The following is a 17137-nucleotide window of genomic DNA, read 5'->3' on the forward strand; positions in this document are numbered from 1 at the left end:
CTCTCCTTTCCGCTTCTCCCAGCCTTGCCCACTCCTATAAGTGGCTTAATTAAGGAGCTGTGCGGTTTATTTATGTATGGACCTAGCCTAATTGGCTTGTTTGTCTTTTCTCATTATTCCCAGCTGGACAGAGCCGTTTGAACAACAAATGGAAAGAGGCTGGATCTCTCCAACACAGTGTCTATTTTTGAAAGGCTGCTAGGTGCCCCCGCTATTAGCTGCGCACACATGTTTGCCGGCTCCAGCCACATGCCCGTAAGCACTTAATTGTGGGTGCAGTTAGTCAAGGCGGGCAGCTCTCTGCAGATTTCAGGGGTGAGGGAACCTAATTACACCTGCAATTGAGTACTTTAGTGGGGACAAAAGATGCCTGTTCAGCTAATTGCAGGCACCAAAATTGCCCCTACAGAAAGATTCCCTGGTAGATGCTTGGAGAGCCAAGGCCAGGGATTATAGTAAAGAACGGATAACTCGAAATTATAGCGGTGAGGGGTTGCTTGTTCTGGCCTAAAGGATTTCGCTTTCTGCAGCAGCCATTACACCTCTGGGTTGTTTTTCTCCACTGTGGAGGCCGTTCTAGGGCTGAGTTTGTGTTTTCCACGAGCGCCTACCTTCGCACAGAGAAATGTCACAGTGAAGGGAACTTTGGGGTTAATCCCCTCCTCTCACCTGTTTTCTCACTGACTAGAATGATTCCCCAGACTTCCCTGGAACAGGCCGATCGCCCCACTCTCACCTCCCTGAGGGTCTCGGGTCCTAAAGAGTCCACAGGGAGCTACTGAGCTCCCGCTGGGGCTCAGGCATGGTTCTAGGGGAGGTGGTGGTGAACAGGCAGAGTCCCTGCCCTTGTGGAGACTTCATCCTGGCGAGATGTTCGACTCTGATGCTGCTCTTGTTAGGGTTTCCTGTTCTCTGCACGTCCCTTCAGCTTGTCTTTTCTCTCTTGATGGGAGCCAGCGGAGTTGCGGAGACTTCAATAATTCCAGCCTCTCGAGTCACTGCAGATCTGCTTCTGTAGGCTGTTGCAGCTGCTGACTCCCGACCAGGAAGTGTGCGTTTCTTGGGGTCTGGTTATCTTCGACTGTGTGCTAGTCATTATATTTTTTTAAAAATTTGGAGGTGTAAGTTGAGCCTGGGCTGAAGGTCGTCTCCTTCAGGTGGACGTGTATGTGCTGCTGGTAGGGGCCTAGAGACACAACCGCTCTAGAGCCTCCTTAATCCAGTCCAGGATTTGACATTCCCAGGCAGCACTCGGCTGGCCAGCTTCCCCTTCCTCTCACCCTGAGTGGGTACTTCTCTGGGGCCTTGGCTTATTGTGGGAAGGGTCTTCTCTTAGACCCCCAACTTGTACAGGGGACCCCGGCTTCGCTTTCTGTCCCCCTTGACCTTCAAGGCCATCATAACCTAAGTTCGAATGTCATAGGATGGTACATGCCCTTGGGACCAGTGTGGCCCGTGGGCCCAGTGAGCTCTGGGGATTCCAGTTTCCCTGTCCCTTTTGACCCGGTACTCTTGAGAAGCTGGAGGGATATTTTTATCTGGCTTTTGGGGCTGACCTTATTGGAGATTACGAGAAACAGGAAGTCCAGGCCACTTCTCCGAGCAGGGTGGGGGGAGCAGTGGGCGTGGCAGGGGACAGAGGGTGAGAGGGAGGTCTGTGCTCGGCATGGAGTGGCCGGCCGACGCTGTGATCAGGGCAGGAGCTGGTGGCCAAGTGCAGCATCCGGGCAAGAGCAGCAGAGAGAGTCTGGAATCCAGCTGACCCCGTGGGGGCGGCCCGCAGAGAGAGGGCACTTGAGTGGGGTCTGCCGAGATTCAACCCACATGGAGTCGCAGATCCTGGGCCCAGGGGCTTTCCTAGGAATCTCCTCTCTGGGTCCCAGCCGGGGGCAGGACCTGGGCAGTTGGAGGAGGTAACAGAGCAGGTCCATCAGGACACCTGGCTGCCACACAGCCATCACCGGTCCGACCTTACCCTCGCCGCCCAGGCTCAGCTCTCGAGTTTGGCCAGGTCTCACCTGGCCCAGAATGTCTCCCCCGCCTCCCTCCCCTCGGCCTGGCTTCAGGTGCCCTTGATCGTAGGCCACTCAGCGGACGCAGCAGGGCCATCGGCCTGGCACGGAGGGTCCGTGTTCTGTGTCTGACAGCAAGTGGGCCTGAGGACCGTTCCTGGGGTTGGGGGGGGAACATACACCTGTTTAATCCCATAGAGTGGGAGGCATGTGGGTTTGGGAAAGGCCGCTGGGTCCTAGCGCAGCTCCACCCCCACTGCAGGTACAGCGTGGCTGTGGCCTTCTCTGGCCTTCTTAGCACCTTGTGTTAGAGACAAGGCCACCTCGGGTGGCGAGGTGTCATCTGCAGGATACAGCCTCGCGGGCGTCCTGTGTGATGAGCCGGGCCGTGGGAACCGGCCCTGCATGGCACGAACATTTGACACGCGCCTACTCTGCCGAGGCGACGCCCCTTGTCACCTGTGTGGCCTTGGGGCTGACCCTTCCCTCCTCGAGCTCAGTTTCCCCATCTGTGAAGTGGGCAGCAATTCTCACTCCCCGGCACTGAGGAGGAGCTGAACTGATGGGAGAGATGAGTCACTGCCAGCTGAGTTGGGAAGTTCGGGGCCGTGTTACCAAGATGCACGTCTCGCCCTCCAGCCGGAGAGGACATGAGAAAGGGTGCAAGGTCCGGAAGGAGGCCGGGTGGTTCCGAGTTGGACTAGGGCATCAGCTAGCTCCCGCATCTCTGACCTCTGCGGGGGAGCAGGGGAGACAGCTCTGTGTGTGATTGTGTATGCGTGTGTGTGTCGGGGCTGGGATGCGGGGAGGGTGTGAGCCCACACTCGATCAGCGGGGCGCAGGAGGAAGAGCAGGCTGCACGGGGCAGCTTTCTCGGAAACCTGTTCTGTTTCTTAAATGTCAGAGTGAGCAGATGGTGTGTCTGAGTTTTATTAATCATGGACTCACAGAGCTGGAAGGCCTGGGGGATCATTTAGTCTGAGCGTCCTACCGAGGAGGAGACTGAAGGCCAGAGAAGGCCACAGCCACGCTGCACCTGCAGTGGGGGTGGAGCTGCGCTAGGACACAGCAGCCTTTCCCAAGCCCACATGCCTCCCACTCTATGGAATTAAACAGGTGTATGTCCCCCCCCCCCCCCGCCGCAACCCCAGGAACAGGCATCCTGCCTCCCAACCAAAATCTGAAGCAGAGCTGATTCTGGGATAATCCACCCCCACAAACAACCGGAAATCCTGTCTTTGAGACACAGGGGTCAGGACTGTGGTCACCAACTGAGAATGCTCTGGCCTTGTTGCTCTGTTTAGCTCAGCACAAACTGGCGTTTGCCAGGTGCTGTCAGGAGACTGATGGTCGTGACGCCGGGGGGAGCCGGCCACCCGTGCCCGGTTTGTTGGTGGTCCTGCTGGATGTGCGTCCGTATCCAAGTTCATCCAAAGCCACATAACTTCTCCCAACCCCAGCTCTTGAGTGATGCTGTTTCCTCCCCCGTGGCAGCTGTTGAAACGGACTGTGCGTAACACAGGGCACCCGGAAGTTCACCTCACATGATGTTATGAAATTGAAACCACCGTTTAAACCCCGGTGGGCAGAAAGGCTCTTTTGTCCTGCCTTTCCCAAATGCCTCCTACAGCCCTTCCGCTTAGCCGTGAGATGGCTCCAGTCGGGGCCGCAGCCTTGGTTGTAAGACGACAGTGGAGGTGGAGTTAAATCATACTAGAGTGTTAATGACTGATAGCCGGGGTACTTTTTTTCAGAGCAGGTTTTGTTTAGGTTAGAGAGAAAGAGGATTGGAGAAAAGGCCCCGAGGCACTGAGGTCGCCCACCTCTAACATACGGGCCCCTCCCTCCTTTTTCCTGTATGACACTGCGGCATCACTAGATTCCTTTCCTTATGACCCTATTTCCTGAATCCCAAGCTCATCCCCACTTTGGAACCATCAGCCTCAGAGAATCAGAGGCAGCTGGAAGACCACAGCACCCCATTCAGCCCCTCTAATTTTTTTTTTTTTTTGCAGTACGCGGGCCTCTCACTGCTGTGGCCTCTCCCGTTGCGGAGCACAGGCTCCGGACGCGCAGGCTCAGCGGCCACGGCTCACGGGCCCAGCCGCTCCGCAGCATGTGGGATCCTCCCGGACCGGGGCACGAACCCGCGTCCCCTGCATCGGCAGGCGGACTCCCATCCACTGCGCCACCAGGGAAGCCCAGCCCCTCTAATTTTTTATATGGTAAAATTGGGGCCAAGAGAGAGCATTTGTTTGCGTGAGGCCAACGGTAGCGCTAAGTCGAAAGGTCCGGTCACTGAGCGCCCTGGCTGGATCCTTTCTGGCTGCACCAAGCTGCTTGCCTGGGGATCTCGGAGCATCTTAGTTCCCTGACCAGAGATGGAACCCAGGCCCTCGGCAGTGAAAGAGCGGAATCCTAACCACTGGACCTCCAGGGAATTCTCTCAGCTGGATCCTTTATGCAACATCAATGGCTCTCAACCAGGGCAATTGTTATACCCCTGCGGGGGGTGGAATTTGGCCATGTCTGGGGACCTTTTCCTTGGCATAGCTGGGGTGCGCCCCTGGCATCCCATGGGTGGAGGCCAGGGCTGAACAGCCTCCAATGCACAGGGCAGCCCCCACAAGAAAGAATGATCTGGCCCCAATGTCGGTTGTGCCGCATGCGTGCTTTGAAAACGACCGAAAGAGGAGCTGTTCTCCGGGGAGAATGTCTCTTGTTGGGGACATGGCAGGAGTCTCGTCAGTTCAGGCATGAGCCCTCGGAGGATGAAGAAGGGGCAGCTCAGGGCTTGGGGGACAGCAGAGAGATGGTGGGCAAGGGAGGTGCAGGGGGAAAAGAAGTGGGAGGGCCCACCGGGATTTCTTTGCAAGGTACAGGTAGAGAAGAATAAAAGGGGGGCCAGGGCTCCCCCACTCCAACTCTGTCCTACTGAAAGCTGTGCCCGGCGTGAAGAGAAGCAGGCAGGAAGCCACCTCTTAAGAACCGCATCGTGTTGGCCAGAGGGCTACACAGACCTGAAGCAGTCAGGCCCAGGGGGTAGACAGGCAGATCTGTGTGTCATCCACCAACGGCTAATTACGTCCCGGCAGTGACTCCTTGCTCGGCAGACGCCAGCAGCAGGCAGTGGGGAGAACTGTTCACAAATGCCTTTTTCCCTCGCACAGGCTTTTCGCCTGGTCCCTGGGTCCCTGATGGGCAGGCACCGGTGGGGAGAAGAAAGCCTTGTCAGCCCGCCTCCAGGCAGCTGAGCAGGATGGCGGCTGGAGTAGGATCTGAGAGGGCAGGCCACACAGGGGCTGTCGCCGTGTCCACAGAAGGTGCTGCCGCGCCTGACCCCCGCGTTTTCCCTCCCCAGCCCCCGGAGACCTTCCTCCGTGCCTTTCCACAGACGCTTGCCAGCTCTGTACTTGCTGGCTCTGCACGCAGCAAGACGTTGACAACCAGAGCTGTCTGAGATTATGAAAAGACTGAGGGCTGCCAGCATCCCGGGGTGGTGGCGCGGGGGCGAGGACAGGCGGGGGGTCCCCCCGCAGGGAGGAGCTGTGTGGCCCGGCAGTCCCAGACGCAGTCTCTGTCTGATTTCTCTGGCATCCGTGCAGCCCACGGGGAGGCAGCGCTTTGGCGACATCATGGTGTATGTCTTGTAAAACCATTATTGTAGAGAGTTCCCAAATCCTGAGCTGGCCCGGCATCCGGCTCCAGCGGCGGCCTCGACCTGGAGGTCAGGCATGCGGTTCTGTGTGTAGGCAGCAACGTGCGGTGTGCTCGTTTTTGTCTCCTTGCTTGGCTTTTCATTAAAAAGGGGGTTTGGGGCTTCCCTGGTGGCGCAGTGGTTGAGAGTCCACCTGCCGATGCAGGGGACGCGGGATCGTGCCCCGGTCCGGGAAGATCCCACGTGCCGCGGAGCGGCTGGGCCCGTGAGCCATGGCCGCTGAGCCTGCGCGTCCGGAGCCTGTGCTCCGCAACGGGAGAGGCCACAGCAGTGAGAAGCCCGCGTACCGCAAAAAAAAAAAAAAAAGGGGGGTTTAAGCCCCTTTGCCAGCTCCTGCTGAAGAGAGTTGAGGGGGCCACCAGAGAGAGCAGTGTAAAATGCAGGGTCTGGATGGCAATCGGATTTTCCTCTTACTGGCTGTATGACCTTGGGCAAGTCACTTGACTTCTCTGGACCTCAGTTTGCTCATCTGAAAAATGAGGGTCATGAAAGATTTATTTTTAGTGTGAGGATGATCTAAGATAATGTATTTAGAGCATCCAGTGCAATGCTGGTCATTAAGTAAATCCGTAAAGGAGATCTCTTGGGATGTATGTGCAAGTAACATTAGGTGCTGTAACAAAGAGCCCCGGGTAGCTCAGTGGCTCATCACGCTAGAAGCTGCCTTCTATACACACTCCCCAGTGGAAATATATTTCTTAATCGTGTGCCACTGTACTATATAATTGGTGGGGGCCCATGCAGGGGCCTCTGCTCTCAACAACAGTTGGGGGCGTGATGGAGGCGCTGTGTCTCCTGTACATGGGTTCAAGGTCATCCTGGGAGCTGACATCTGGTGGGCAGACCCAGAAGGGGAACGTGGAGGCGGCGAGTGATGACTTCCACTGCGTTCCCTTGGCCAGAATGTGGTCATCTGGCCCCACACATCTGCGTGGGAGGCTGAGAAATGTAGTCTGGGTCTGAGCCGAAGAGAGAAGGGAAACAGGTTTGGTGAAAAGCCGGCCACCAGGCTTCTTATTTGTTGTTGTTACCCTGGGCCTCGTGGGGCTGGCTGAGATGCTCACGGCCAGCAGAGCCCTCAGTTTATAGGTTGATTGGGCAAGGCTGGCTGGCTGGCTCTTCCCCAGGCAAATTACCATACTCGATGATCTCCTGTAGCCCAGGCCCCTGCCCAAACCCCAGCCCACAAACATGTGTCACCGGCGGGGGAGACAAGAGGGCAGGCAGGTCATCGGAAAGGAGGGTTGACATCAGCTTCACGGAGTGCAGGTGCCCTGAGTGCACACCTGCCCGTGGGCCCGGCACAATTCATCTTCCTTCCCAGCCCTTGCTACAGGCCTGAAGGAGAGATTGACCCAGCTGGCCCAAGGCCCATGGCATCCCGCCTTGGACAAGGCCCAGGGCCTCCCTGGGTTGGCAGGACAGAGGGCATTCCATTTTCACAGAAGTGACAGGATGTATGAGTTTCCTGTGGCTGCTGTAACAAAGTACCCCCAACTGGGTGGCTTGAAACATCAGAAATTTATTCTCTCGCAGTTCTGGAGGCCAGAAGTCTGAAGTCAAGGTGTCAGCAGGGCCACCATCCTCCCTATAGCGGCCGTAGGGGAGGGTCCTTCCCGTCTCTTCCAGCTCCTGGGGGCTCCAAGTGTCCTCGGCTTATGGCTGCTTCCTTCCAACCTCTGCCTCCGTCTTTACACGGCATTTTCCCTTGTGTCTTCTCTTCTGTCTGCTTCTCTTTTTATAAGGTTACTTGCCATTGGTTTTAGGGCGCACGCTGATGACTCAGGATGATGTCAACTCGAGGTCCTTAACTTAATTACACCTGCACAGACTCCTTTTCTTTCTTTCTTTTTTTAAAAAATATTTATTTATTTGGTTGCACCGGGTCCTAGTTGCAGCTCGTGAGCTCCTTAGTTGTGGCACGTGGGCTCCTTAGTTGCGGCATGCACGTGGGATCTAGTTCCCTGACCAGGGATCGAACCCGGGCCCCCTGCATTGGGAGTGTGGCATCTCAACCGCTGTGCCACCAGGGAAGTCCCTAGACTCCTTTTCCAGTTAAGGTCCAATTCATGGTTCCAGGTGGACATATACTTTGGCGGGCCACCATTAGCCCATCATGCCAGGACAGGTGGACAAGGCCGTGGGAAGCCTGGGAGCACTCCCTGGGTGGGGAGCCTGGAGCCACTGGCAGAGGAAAGCAGAAGTAAACACACCAGGCCAAGATGGAAACAAAACCTGGGTTTGCAGACGTCACCTTGACGGGGCAGAAGTTCTCCCTTTCTCTTTCAAGCTCAGACTTGCTTATCTTGAGACAGAACTTTCACTCATGTCCAGTCACCTAAGGACCAGAGCTGGACGGAGGGAGAAAGCGGGTGTGTCTACTCCCTGGGTGCCCTTGGGTGAGTGGCTTCACCTCCTGGGGCCTCTGCGTCCTCGTGTGCAGATCGGGGTGATGGTCATTGTAGGTCTGCCCCGTGGGGTGGGGGCAGGTTCCAGATAAGATAAAGCCCTTAGCAAAGCGAGTAGCGTGGCTGTCCTGAGGCCCTGCCCGTGGTAACTGCTATTATTGCTATTATCACTATTATCCCAAACACAGTCATTTACAGCTCTATTTATGGAGTCCTTATTCTGTGCCAGGCACCAGAGTGGTTACACACCCGCATCTTCCTGGAACGCAGGGCTGATTTCATCCCATTTTCCAGGTGAGGCAACTGAGGCATTTTCAAATGGTGATGTCACTGCCTGGGGGCACACGGTGGGTGGGGGGCCCAGCCAGAATTTGAACTCTGGTATGTCCGACTCCAAGCTGATGGTTATGAACATGGACTCTGGAACCAGCTCAGCTTCAAATCCCGGCTCTGCCCTTTCCTGGCTGTGTGTCCTTGGGCAAGATGCTTGGCTTCTCTGGGCCTCATCTAGAAAATGGAACTCCTAAGGGTGACCTTGAACACAGTTGTCATGAGGATCTAATGAGCTCTCTGTGAAGAGCGCTCAGAACAGCAATCAGCTGGCATGATTATCCCAGGGAGGGAAATGGAGGGGGCAGACCTAAAGGGGCATTTCAGCTTAGTCACGTGGGCTCCCAGCCTCCCCTCGCCTTCTTTCCCTGGAATCCTTGGGGAGCAGTGCCCCCTCCAGAAAGGTGAGGTCGCAGCCTGGCCTGGGCCGCCACCAGAGTGCCAGTGGGCACACAGAGGCACTGGGCTCTCCCGCTCAGAGCCGGGCACTACACCGCTGCACATCCAGACCCAGTCTGCGGCCTCAGTGTTTGCAGCACGTGCTGGGAGGCTATTTTTACTGCATTCAGCTGACGCTCTTGGCCGGCTAGGCTGTCTCTGTGCTGTGGCAACGGCAGGCCCGCTAGAGGGAGTCTGGGGCCCCTCCATTTTGAAGGTGCAGCCGGGGAGAGGGGGAAGGAGGGCCTCCCCCCCCCGCATCTTGGCTGGGGGGGTGTCTGGTGAGCTCCACGCGGCTTCCAAGAAGCAGGCCGCCCCCAGCTTGTTTCCCATTGAGGCATGAAGCGCTTTTCTTTCCTTTTCTTTCCACTGGGCCCAGGACAGGCCCAGAGCTTCCCTCTCACCCTGGGTTGGCTGGCAGCGTGGGCAGGGGTCTCTCAGGGAGGTGGGCATGAGTTTGCCCTTCAGTGGCATCGATTGCTGCCTTTCTTCTATAAATGCCCGACTCCTCCCCAGAGGTGTGAGCCGGGAGAGCAGGAGGGTATTGCCGTGACCAGGCTCTGGGAGAGAAACGGGGATGGAGAGAGGCAACCCCTCCTTGCAGATGATCCCGCGGAACTGAAATCCCCAGAAGAGTGCTGTCCTTCTCACCTTGGGCACCTGGCAGCTGGTCCACGTGTGGGCCCAGACTGGCTGCCCCTCCGCCTCTAGCCAGGCCATAGGCACCGTCCGAGGAGGGGCGAGTCCCCTGGAAATGAATGGCCTTAGTGATGGGTTCCAAAAATGACAGCCAAGCCACAAGGGCCGGTGGGAAAGGAAAAATCCTTCCAGCTCCCCGTTCAGCCACGTTATGGCAAACAACCGAGCCATTCAGTGGCGAGGCAGCCCGTTAAGCAGGCTGCTTGGCATGGCGGGGGTGCTTTATACTTTTCAGCTGTTTTGGCATCAGGTCGGGAGCTGTGGTGCAGCCACCCTCCCATGGTAGGTTTCATATTTTCCTCCGTTATAAACGTCCCTGTCACCAGGAAATGTCAATAACCTACTCTGAGCCACCCAGACGCAGGGCCAAAGGAGACTTAGGGTATCGCTCGAATCTCACAGCTCACCTCCTGCCCCAGGGAGTGGCTAAAAGCAATTAGGGCTTGGCCTGAGCATTTTGAGATAATTTGATGCAGGCCTTCAACTACTTATTGGGGGGGAGATGTTTGCCTTTTGACCGGGAAGCAAAGATAAGCGGGTGCTGGCCTGCCAGTGTGGGGTCTCCTATTCCCTCTCTCCCTTTTTTTAAAAAATTAATTTATCTTATCTATTTTTGGCTGCATTGGGTCTTCGTTGTTGCGCGTGGGCTCTCTCCAGTTGCCGTGAGCGCAGGGCTTCTCATCGCCGTGGCTTCTCTTGTTGTGGAGCACGGGCTCTAGGTGCGGGGGCTTCAGTAGTTGTGGTGCGTGGGCTCAGTAGTTGTGGCGCGTGGGCTCAGTAGTTGTGGCGCACGGGCTTAGTTGCTTCGTGGCACGTGGGGATCTTCCCGGACCAGGGCTTGAACTCGTGTGCGCTGCAATGACAGGCGGATCCTTAGCCACTGCGCCACCCGGGAAGTCCTGTTCTCTCTGCCCCCTCCCCCTCTTCTGCTCACCCACCACCAGCCAGCCAGGCCCGGGAGCTCTCCAAGGCTTCACCGTGCCTCTCCTCCCACAGTTTCAGTCTCCCCTGGAGTGGCTGTCTCCAGGGGGCCTTGTATAGAAGCCAAGCCATTAGAACTCAAGACTAAAGACCCCTTCTGCCATCCCCAGTCTGGGCGCATTCTCCACAGGTGGCTCCCAGCAGGCAAGCTTCTTTCTGGTACCATCTTCTCTACTATAGCAGGGGAAGGGGGGCACCCAGCAGATTGGGGGAGCATCCCTCCCTCTGTACCCTGCCTGTGATTGGCCCATAATTACAGGTTTATTGCCTGTACAGCTATTGTGTAATGACATGTTTGCAAATTAATTTTTATGGCTTCTGCCATTAGCATATACAGTAGAGGAAGGTTTAGTATTAATTACTACTGTTGTTCGTGTAATCCCGGAGAATTAAAAACCAATAAAAGAATGACAACAGAAACTGATAGGTTAGGATCTTTGAAAAATAGTTCTCTTTTCCCCCAAGTAGAATCAGAGATTTTCCGAGCTTATGAGGAGTCAGGGGGGGTGGGCAGCTGCTCGCCTGGGCTGTCCGTTGTGCGCCTTGGTGCCCCCCCCACCGACTCCCAGAAGGGCACAGATGATCAAATATGTGGGTGGGAGGCGAAGGCGGGCTGGGAAACGGACGCTGGTCCGGGGTCGGGCGGGCAGGTGCTGGACCCCGACCCCGCCGTGCCAGGCCGTTGTCTCCCTCGCAGGGCCGCAGGCGGCGGCGGGCGCAGGAGGAGGCGCGAGGAGTGCTGAGCGCGTCGCCACGCAGCCCCGGAAACAAAGGGCCGCCGCCGCCGAGGGCCGGGCGTGACCTCCGGGGTCAGCGCGGGGCGGAGCGGCCAGATGCTGGCGGCGGGCGCCGGCGGCCCCGAGCGGCCCGTTTCCTCCGGGTCAGCAGCCCCAGCGCCCTCCCGGGTGCCCGCGCGCGCTCGGCCGCCCGCGGGGAGGGGGCGCCAGGCGGGGCGCCGCGGGGGCTGGGGGATTCAAAGATGCTCCTTGCACCCCCGGCGGCCCAGCGGGCGGAGAAGGCAGCCGCCTGCGCGCTGCACCCACTCAGACGTCGGTGGCGGCGGGGAGGAGCGCCACCCCTCCCTTGGCTCCGAGCGCTCCGCCCAGCCCATTTAAGATATTCTTGCAGGGTGGGCGTGGGGGGGGGGGTGAGTGGCAGAGAGGGGTCGGAAGGCACGCGGAGTCCGCCCACCTCCTCCAGTTTGCCCTCTAGAGTATCATATTCCAGGAGTGCAATTGTCACCCGAAGCCGCCGCGTTTAGTAGGGACCCCCGGGGCTGCCTCTGGGGACCCCTGATTTACGCAGCGGCTGGAAAGCGTTGGCGGGAACCCAAGCCTGTCGTGGCCGCGGTGACCTGCGGTGCGTACCTGCAGGATCAGGTCTGTTCCACAGACAAAGGTGATTGTATCTGGGGTCAAAAGGTGACCCCTTAGTTTACGAAGTCGCGATTCCGGTTGGTTGTGCCACTGAGGGACCGGCCCTTCATAAGGTAAAAGGGCTTGAAAATAAATTGTCACATCAAGAGGCAGCTTTGCAGCGTGCGTTTAAGTGTGTGTGCGGGCGTGGGGAAATGGGTCCTGTCTCTTTAAAATCGCTGGGCTGGACAACGAGCGCACAGGATGTGGTTTGGCGGCAGGGTTTTTCCCCCTTCGATTTGGGGAATTATCACATGGGGCCTTCGTGAGCTGGTGTGAAAGGGAGGCGGGTGGGGAGGAGGGATACAGGCTCCACACTCGCTCACACACACTCTGTGCAGTTGGTCGTTTTCTTCAACCAAATTAGCCAGGGCTCTCGTTACTATGGTGCAGCCGGGGTTGCAGAAGCCCAGTAATAGCATTTATTAGGTCTATTTGCCTGGAAGCATGCCTTCCCGGATCTGATAATGCAGCAGTTCAGGGAGAGTGTGGGAGATGGTATCAAGCATTTGATTACACTTGCAACAGGGATTTTTGAGGGGTGGGGGGGTGAGAGGAAAAGAAGGAGAGAAGGCAGCCGCTGTCCTTAGGAGCTCACCCTGGGCCGGGCCGGTGTGTTTCTGCAGCCCCGTGTGGGTTTCACAAAAGGCGGGCCAGAGCTCCCGGAGCACGACTTGGGGACCCTTCTCCCAGGCCCCGGCGGCGGGTGAACTCCCAGCTCCCGCAGCTGTCAGACGTGGGTGGGGAGGGAGGGAGGAGGGGCGGGCGGGCGGGCGGCCAGAGCGCGGAGTTGGGCAGCCGGAGGGGGGACCGGCGGCGCCCGCAGCCGCCCACAGTTTGCAAACGGCCCCCGCTTCGGGGCAGAGGGGAGCACCCCGCCGCCAGCAGCATCACTCTCCCCGCGTTGGCAGAGGGGAACCCGGCTCTCTGCGCCCCGATCCCGGTCCGCGTGGATATGCTGCCCGGCGCGGCAGCCGCGCGGGGGGAAGCTCGCAAGTGAAACTATTATTATCGCCCTGCGAAGCATGGAGCTCTTGGAAGATGCCGCGTAGAGACGGAAGGAGCCGCCGCCGCCTGCAGCCGCCAGCCGCTGCGCCCCTACCCTTTCGCTTTCATTAGGGGAGACAAATTTGCTGTCAGGCAGCCAGCTTTCCAATTTACCGATAATGATTCTTGCATGAAAATTGATCGAGGGGCTCTCCACCGCCGTGCGCTGTCGCCTGCCCGTTCTCCTGCTCCTTCTGCTCGGGCGCCCGAGCCCCCGCGAGTTCTTTCTCCTCCTTCCCCCACCCCTGCTCTCTGAGTCAGTGGTGGGACGCCGGGCCAGGGAGATAACCAAAAAAAAAAAAAAAAGGGGGGGGGTGTTGGTGGCGAGAGGGGGAGGGGAGCCGGCCTGCTTTCTCCTGCCCGGGACTTGTTTGCAATCGCTGCCTCTTATTTACGAGAAGAAATCTCCCCCTCGGTACTTCTTGGCTGTTTGGGTATTAATTTTCTCCTCTCTCCTCCCCGCTCGCCCCCTCCTCTTCTCCCCCCCCCCGCCCCTCCTCACCCAGTAGCTAAGGGGAAACGAAAACAAAGCCGATTTCTCCTTGGCAACAAGAGATACCCCCTCCCGCCGACCCCCCTTCCTTCTTCCTTCTGGTTCTGAACGTGAAACCCTGTTGGAAACAGGTCTCTTGACCCTCGCCCTTGACATTCAAATGGCTGAATGGAGGAGAGATTGCTACTCGCACGTCTTGGGGGCTGCTTTTTTCTCTATCTTTTTTTCTTTCATATGAGTAATCCCTGAAGATCTTAACCCCCCAATTTCCTCACCCTCACCTCCCCCCTTTATTTTTCTCGCGCTCCTCTCCGCTCTCCCGCCTGCTTCCCTCCGCCGTGCGCCCCCCTCCTTTTTTTATTTGCATCTCAAGTCCAAAAGGCAGAAAATACACACGCGGCGAAGACACCGGGCAGCCGTGGAGGCTCCGGCCCGTCCTTGGTCGTCAATTACCTCATTGTGGATCTGCCAGGGCCAAGGTGGCCGAAACTGCCCGGGCGCTGGCCGGAGAGAGAGCCTTTTGATCATTTTAGGGAGGGGAAAAAAAAAAAAAAAGACTGATTTTTTTTTTTTTTTTTTCCCGTCGCTGTCCGGATCGCTCTTCTGCCTTTATTTTATTGTTTTGGGCATTTTTGAGCGCCGTGCCTCGGACGGCGCTTTTTGTCTCCTCGCTGGGTTTTAATTTTTTTTTTTCCTTCTTCATCCCTCTCTGGCCACTATGGAATTCTAATCTGAATCATGTTTGGATTGAAGCCGCCTCTGTATTACTTACCAGGTAAGCGAGCTCTGTGCGCCTCCCTGGGTCCCGCGCGGCGCCGGCGCGCCCCGGATCCCCAACCTAACTTACCCCTCCAGACCCCTCCCCCCACCCCGGCCTGGGTCGGGGCGGTGGGTCCGCCGAGCCCCCAGCAGACCGGCGGGCGCGCGCGGCCCCGGCCGCTCCCGCTGCGGTCCAGCCGGCGGTGTGTGCGCTACGTGCGGCGGGGAGCGCCCACCCGGCCCGCCGCCCCCGCTGCGCCGCCGCCGGGGGTTGCGCGTCTCGCTCCTTTTGTCTGCCTGCCCGGAGCCGGCTCCGGGGCGGCGGCGCAGCGAGCGGCCGGGGCAGTCGAGCCTTCCAAGGTGAATTAAGCACCGGGTGTGAAGTTACTTTCCCGCAGGCCGCCCTGATCGGGTAGCATGCGCCTCCCCGCCCCCAGTCCCCGGGATTATTTTCCTCTCCCTCCAGCCAGCCCCTTGCGCGGTCTCCGCGCGAGCGTGGCGCGCACGCCCCCCCGCCCCCCTTCCTGCCTGGGATTCCCTGGAAGGTTTTGTGCCTGCGGAGGTCGGAGGAGGGGGCCGGGGGAAGCTCTGGAGGGTGGTTGGCGTGGCTTCCTGTTTCCCTAACCTTCCTGCGCGCTGACAGCAGCCTGCCCTGTAACTTTCTGTTTCGGGGCAAGTCGCACTTGCAGCCCAAAGGGGAGGGGGGTGACAGCGGGAGGTTTGGGGGGCCCCTCTTGTGTTGACCTTATTTGCACTTTGAAACCTTAAAAATAATTACATGTAGGCTAAAGGGAAGCAGGCGAGCCAGGATTCCTGGTGAGGGAGGTGGGAGCCTTGGTGATCCCTGGGGCCCTCCTGGCTGGCGCGCTGTCACCGCCTTCCAGAGCCCCCTCGGGTCAGGAGTAACTCAGCAGGCCTAACCCCCGGTGGGCCACGTGACCCGCAGGTCAGGAAGGCTGGTGTGCCCGCTTGATCTAGGAATGAGCTGTTTTTATTTCCCTTTCCTTCCTCTCAGAGTTTTATCTTCCCTGGGCGTTGACACACAGTTCCTATGGAAGTTGGGGCGTCCATTGATTGGAGGGTTTGGGGGGACGTTGGGGCACTTTAGAGAGGAGAGGGGAAGTTTCTGGGCTTATGTTGGGGCTTTTAAAATTCTGCATAGGAGGCCGCCAGAGGAGGTTTAATGTTTGGCTGGCAAAAGGTGCACGTGGCCGGGTGTTGGGTTTTGAGTTTTTCCCTCTGTGTTCAGAAGCCCCTGTCATTTTGTCTGAGGCTCCCACAGCTGTCCTGGATCCCCTGGGGAGGAGCATGGGGGAGGGAATGGGCCCGGGGAGGACCCAGCTCTGCTAGATCTGACCCTCGCTGACCCTGAAACCGGGGCAAACGTCTTCACCAAGTTGATAGCATAGAGGGAGGCTAGAAGGGGGGAAGAGTGGAAAGGACTTCTCCATTCTGTGGGAAATCTGTGCATTTACTCTTGTTGAGTTTCTTTGTGGCTGTTTTGGGTCCCCAGCCCTTCCCAGGAACTGACAGATTCTATGTCTCTTGCTTGGCGTCTCCACCACTTTCACAGGAAGAATAGTTCTCAGGGTCGGCCCTTGGTCTCTTTAGCTTGTATCTCTGTATTCTTGATCTCTTTTTCCTTCACTGCCCGGAATGCAAAGTTAGCACTTCTCTTCCCTCTGCACCGCATACACTGGGCGGGTCCGTTCCACATTGAAGCCGGAATCCCCAGTTGACAAAAGGGTGCAGGGCCAAGTGCTCAGGCCGAGAGCCGGCTCCCCCCATAGGTAGACCCCGGGTGGCCGAGAGCTGGTGCCAGGGCCCTTTAAACCCAAGCTCTGGCCCGGCGTTCCTGCTCTGGCTGGCGGCTCCTGGTGGCCTCTCCACCCCCGCTTTGTACCTGCAGCGCCGCCCTCAGAGCTGCACCTTGTCTTAGAGACACTCAGGACATGATTGTGGCAAGAGTGCATCTTCTTAAGTACGGAGCTCTTAACAGCACAGGTATTTGTAATCTCCACCCCACCTCACCTGCCACTGGGTGACTGCCGGTGCACACTTACTCATCAGATAACTGGTTGTCTTTTTACACTGGGAGCCTCCCAGAGAAAAGGAGGAAGCGTCAGTTTAGGAAACGCAGAGCAATTAAGGAAAATCAGTCCTGGCTGATGTGAGGAAGCCCTGATCAGCAGAGCTGAGGGCTGCCGGTCGGGACCCTGGGGAGGTCAGTGCGCACGTCCTCTGGGTCTGTGGAGGCAGGTTTGTCCTCCACTAGAGTTTTCTTTTTTTCAATTGCTCAACTAGGGTTTGTATTTTTTAATTTTGCTATAATAGTGTAGAAAGAAGAGCCGTGGTCTGGTGGCTTTGCTTCCTGGCTTCCTGGCTTCCTGGGCTTTGCTTCCTGGGCTTCAGTCAACTCACGTTATAGTAGAAGGTGGAATTGTAAAAGGAATGACCTGGTTCTGTGGTCACCCTCAGGCTCCCTTGCAAGTGCCTTCTGGGAATCGGTCCTGTAAGCCCCATTCCCACCTCTGAGCTAAGTGCTGGTTCTGCCCATTTCACGGAGGAGGAAAGTGAGGCTCAGGGGAGCTAGCAGTTTGCCCGGCTGGGAAGTGGTAGAGCTGGGCCGTGAAGCTGCCCACTGCCCACCACACTGGCCCAGGACGGAGGGGCCTGGATGCGGCCAGCCCGGCATGCTGTGACTCTTGTCGCCTTAGACGCCTGACACGTAGGTGCTCTTCAGTTTCTGGGACCCCGTTGTGTCCCCACAGCCAGATCCTGTCACAGTGTCTGTAACTGCAGAGAGCCAGGGCCCAGAACCTGCCCGTCCAGCCGTT

The 17137-nt window shown here is 57.8% G+C and overlaps 1 protein-coding gene across 4 annotated transcripts in view; it reads left to right on the forward strand.

Annotated features, from left to right (window-relative positions):
- GSE1 (Gse1 coiled-coil protein) overlaps positions 1-17137 on the forward strand; it is a 418849-nt gene that overhangs the window by 296261 nt on the left and 105451 nt on the right. For 2 of the 4 annotated variants that reach the window (XM_082677996.1, XM_082677998.1), the window contains exon 1: positions 13669-14316. The exons of the other annotated variants lie outside the window; for them this stretch is intronic. In XM_082677996.1, the coding sequence (XP_082534122.1) occupies positions 14280-14316 (37 nt within the window). In that variant the 5' untranslated portion in view covers positions 13669-14279. Of the gene's footprint in view, positions 1-13668; positions 14317-17137 lie in introns of those variants that run through there. 4 annotated transcript variants of the gene reach the window in all.

Source organism: Grampus griseus (genome assembly GCF_964374135.1).
Source record: "Grampus griseus genome assembly, chromosome: 19".
NCBI classification, from domain to species: Eukaryota; Metazoa; Chordata; class Mammalia; order Artiodactyla; family Delphinidae; genus Grampus; species Grampus griseus.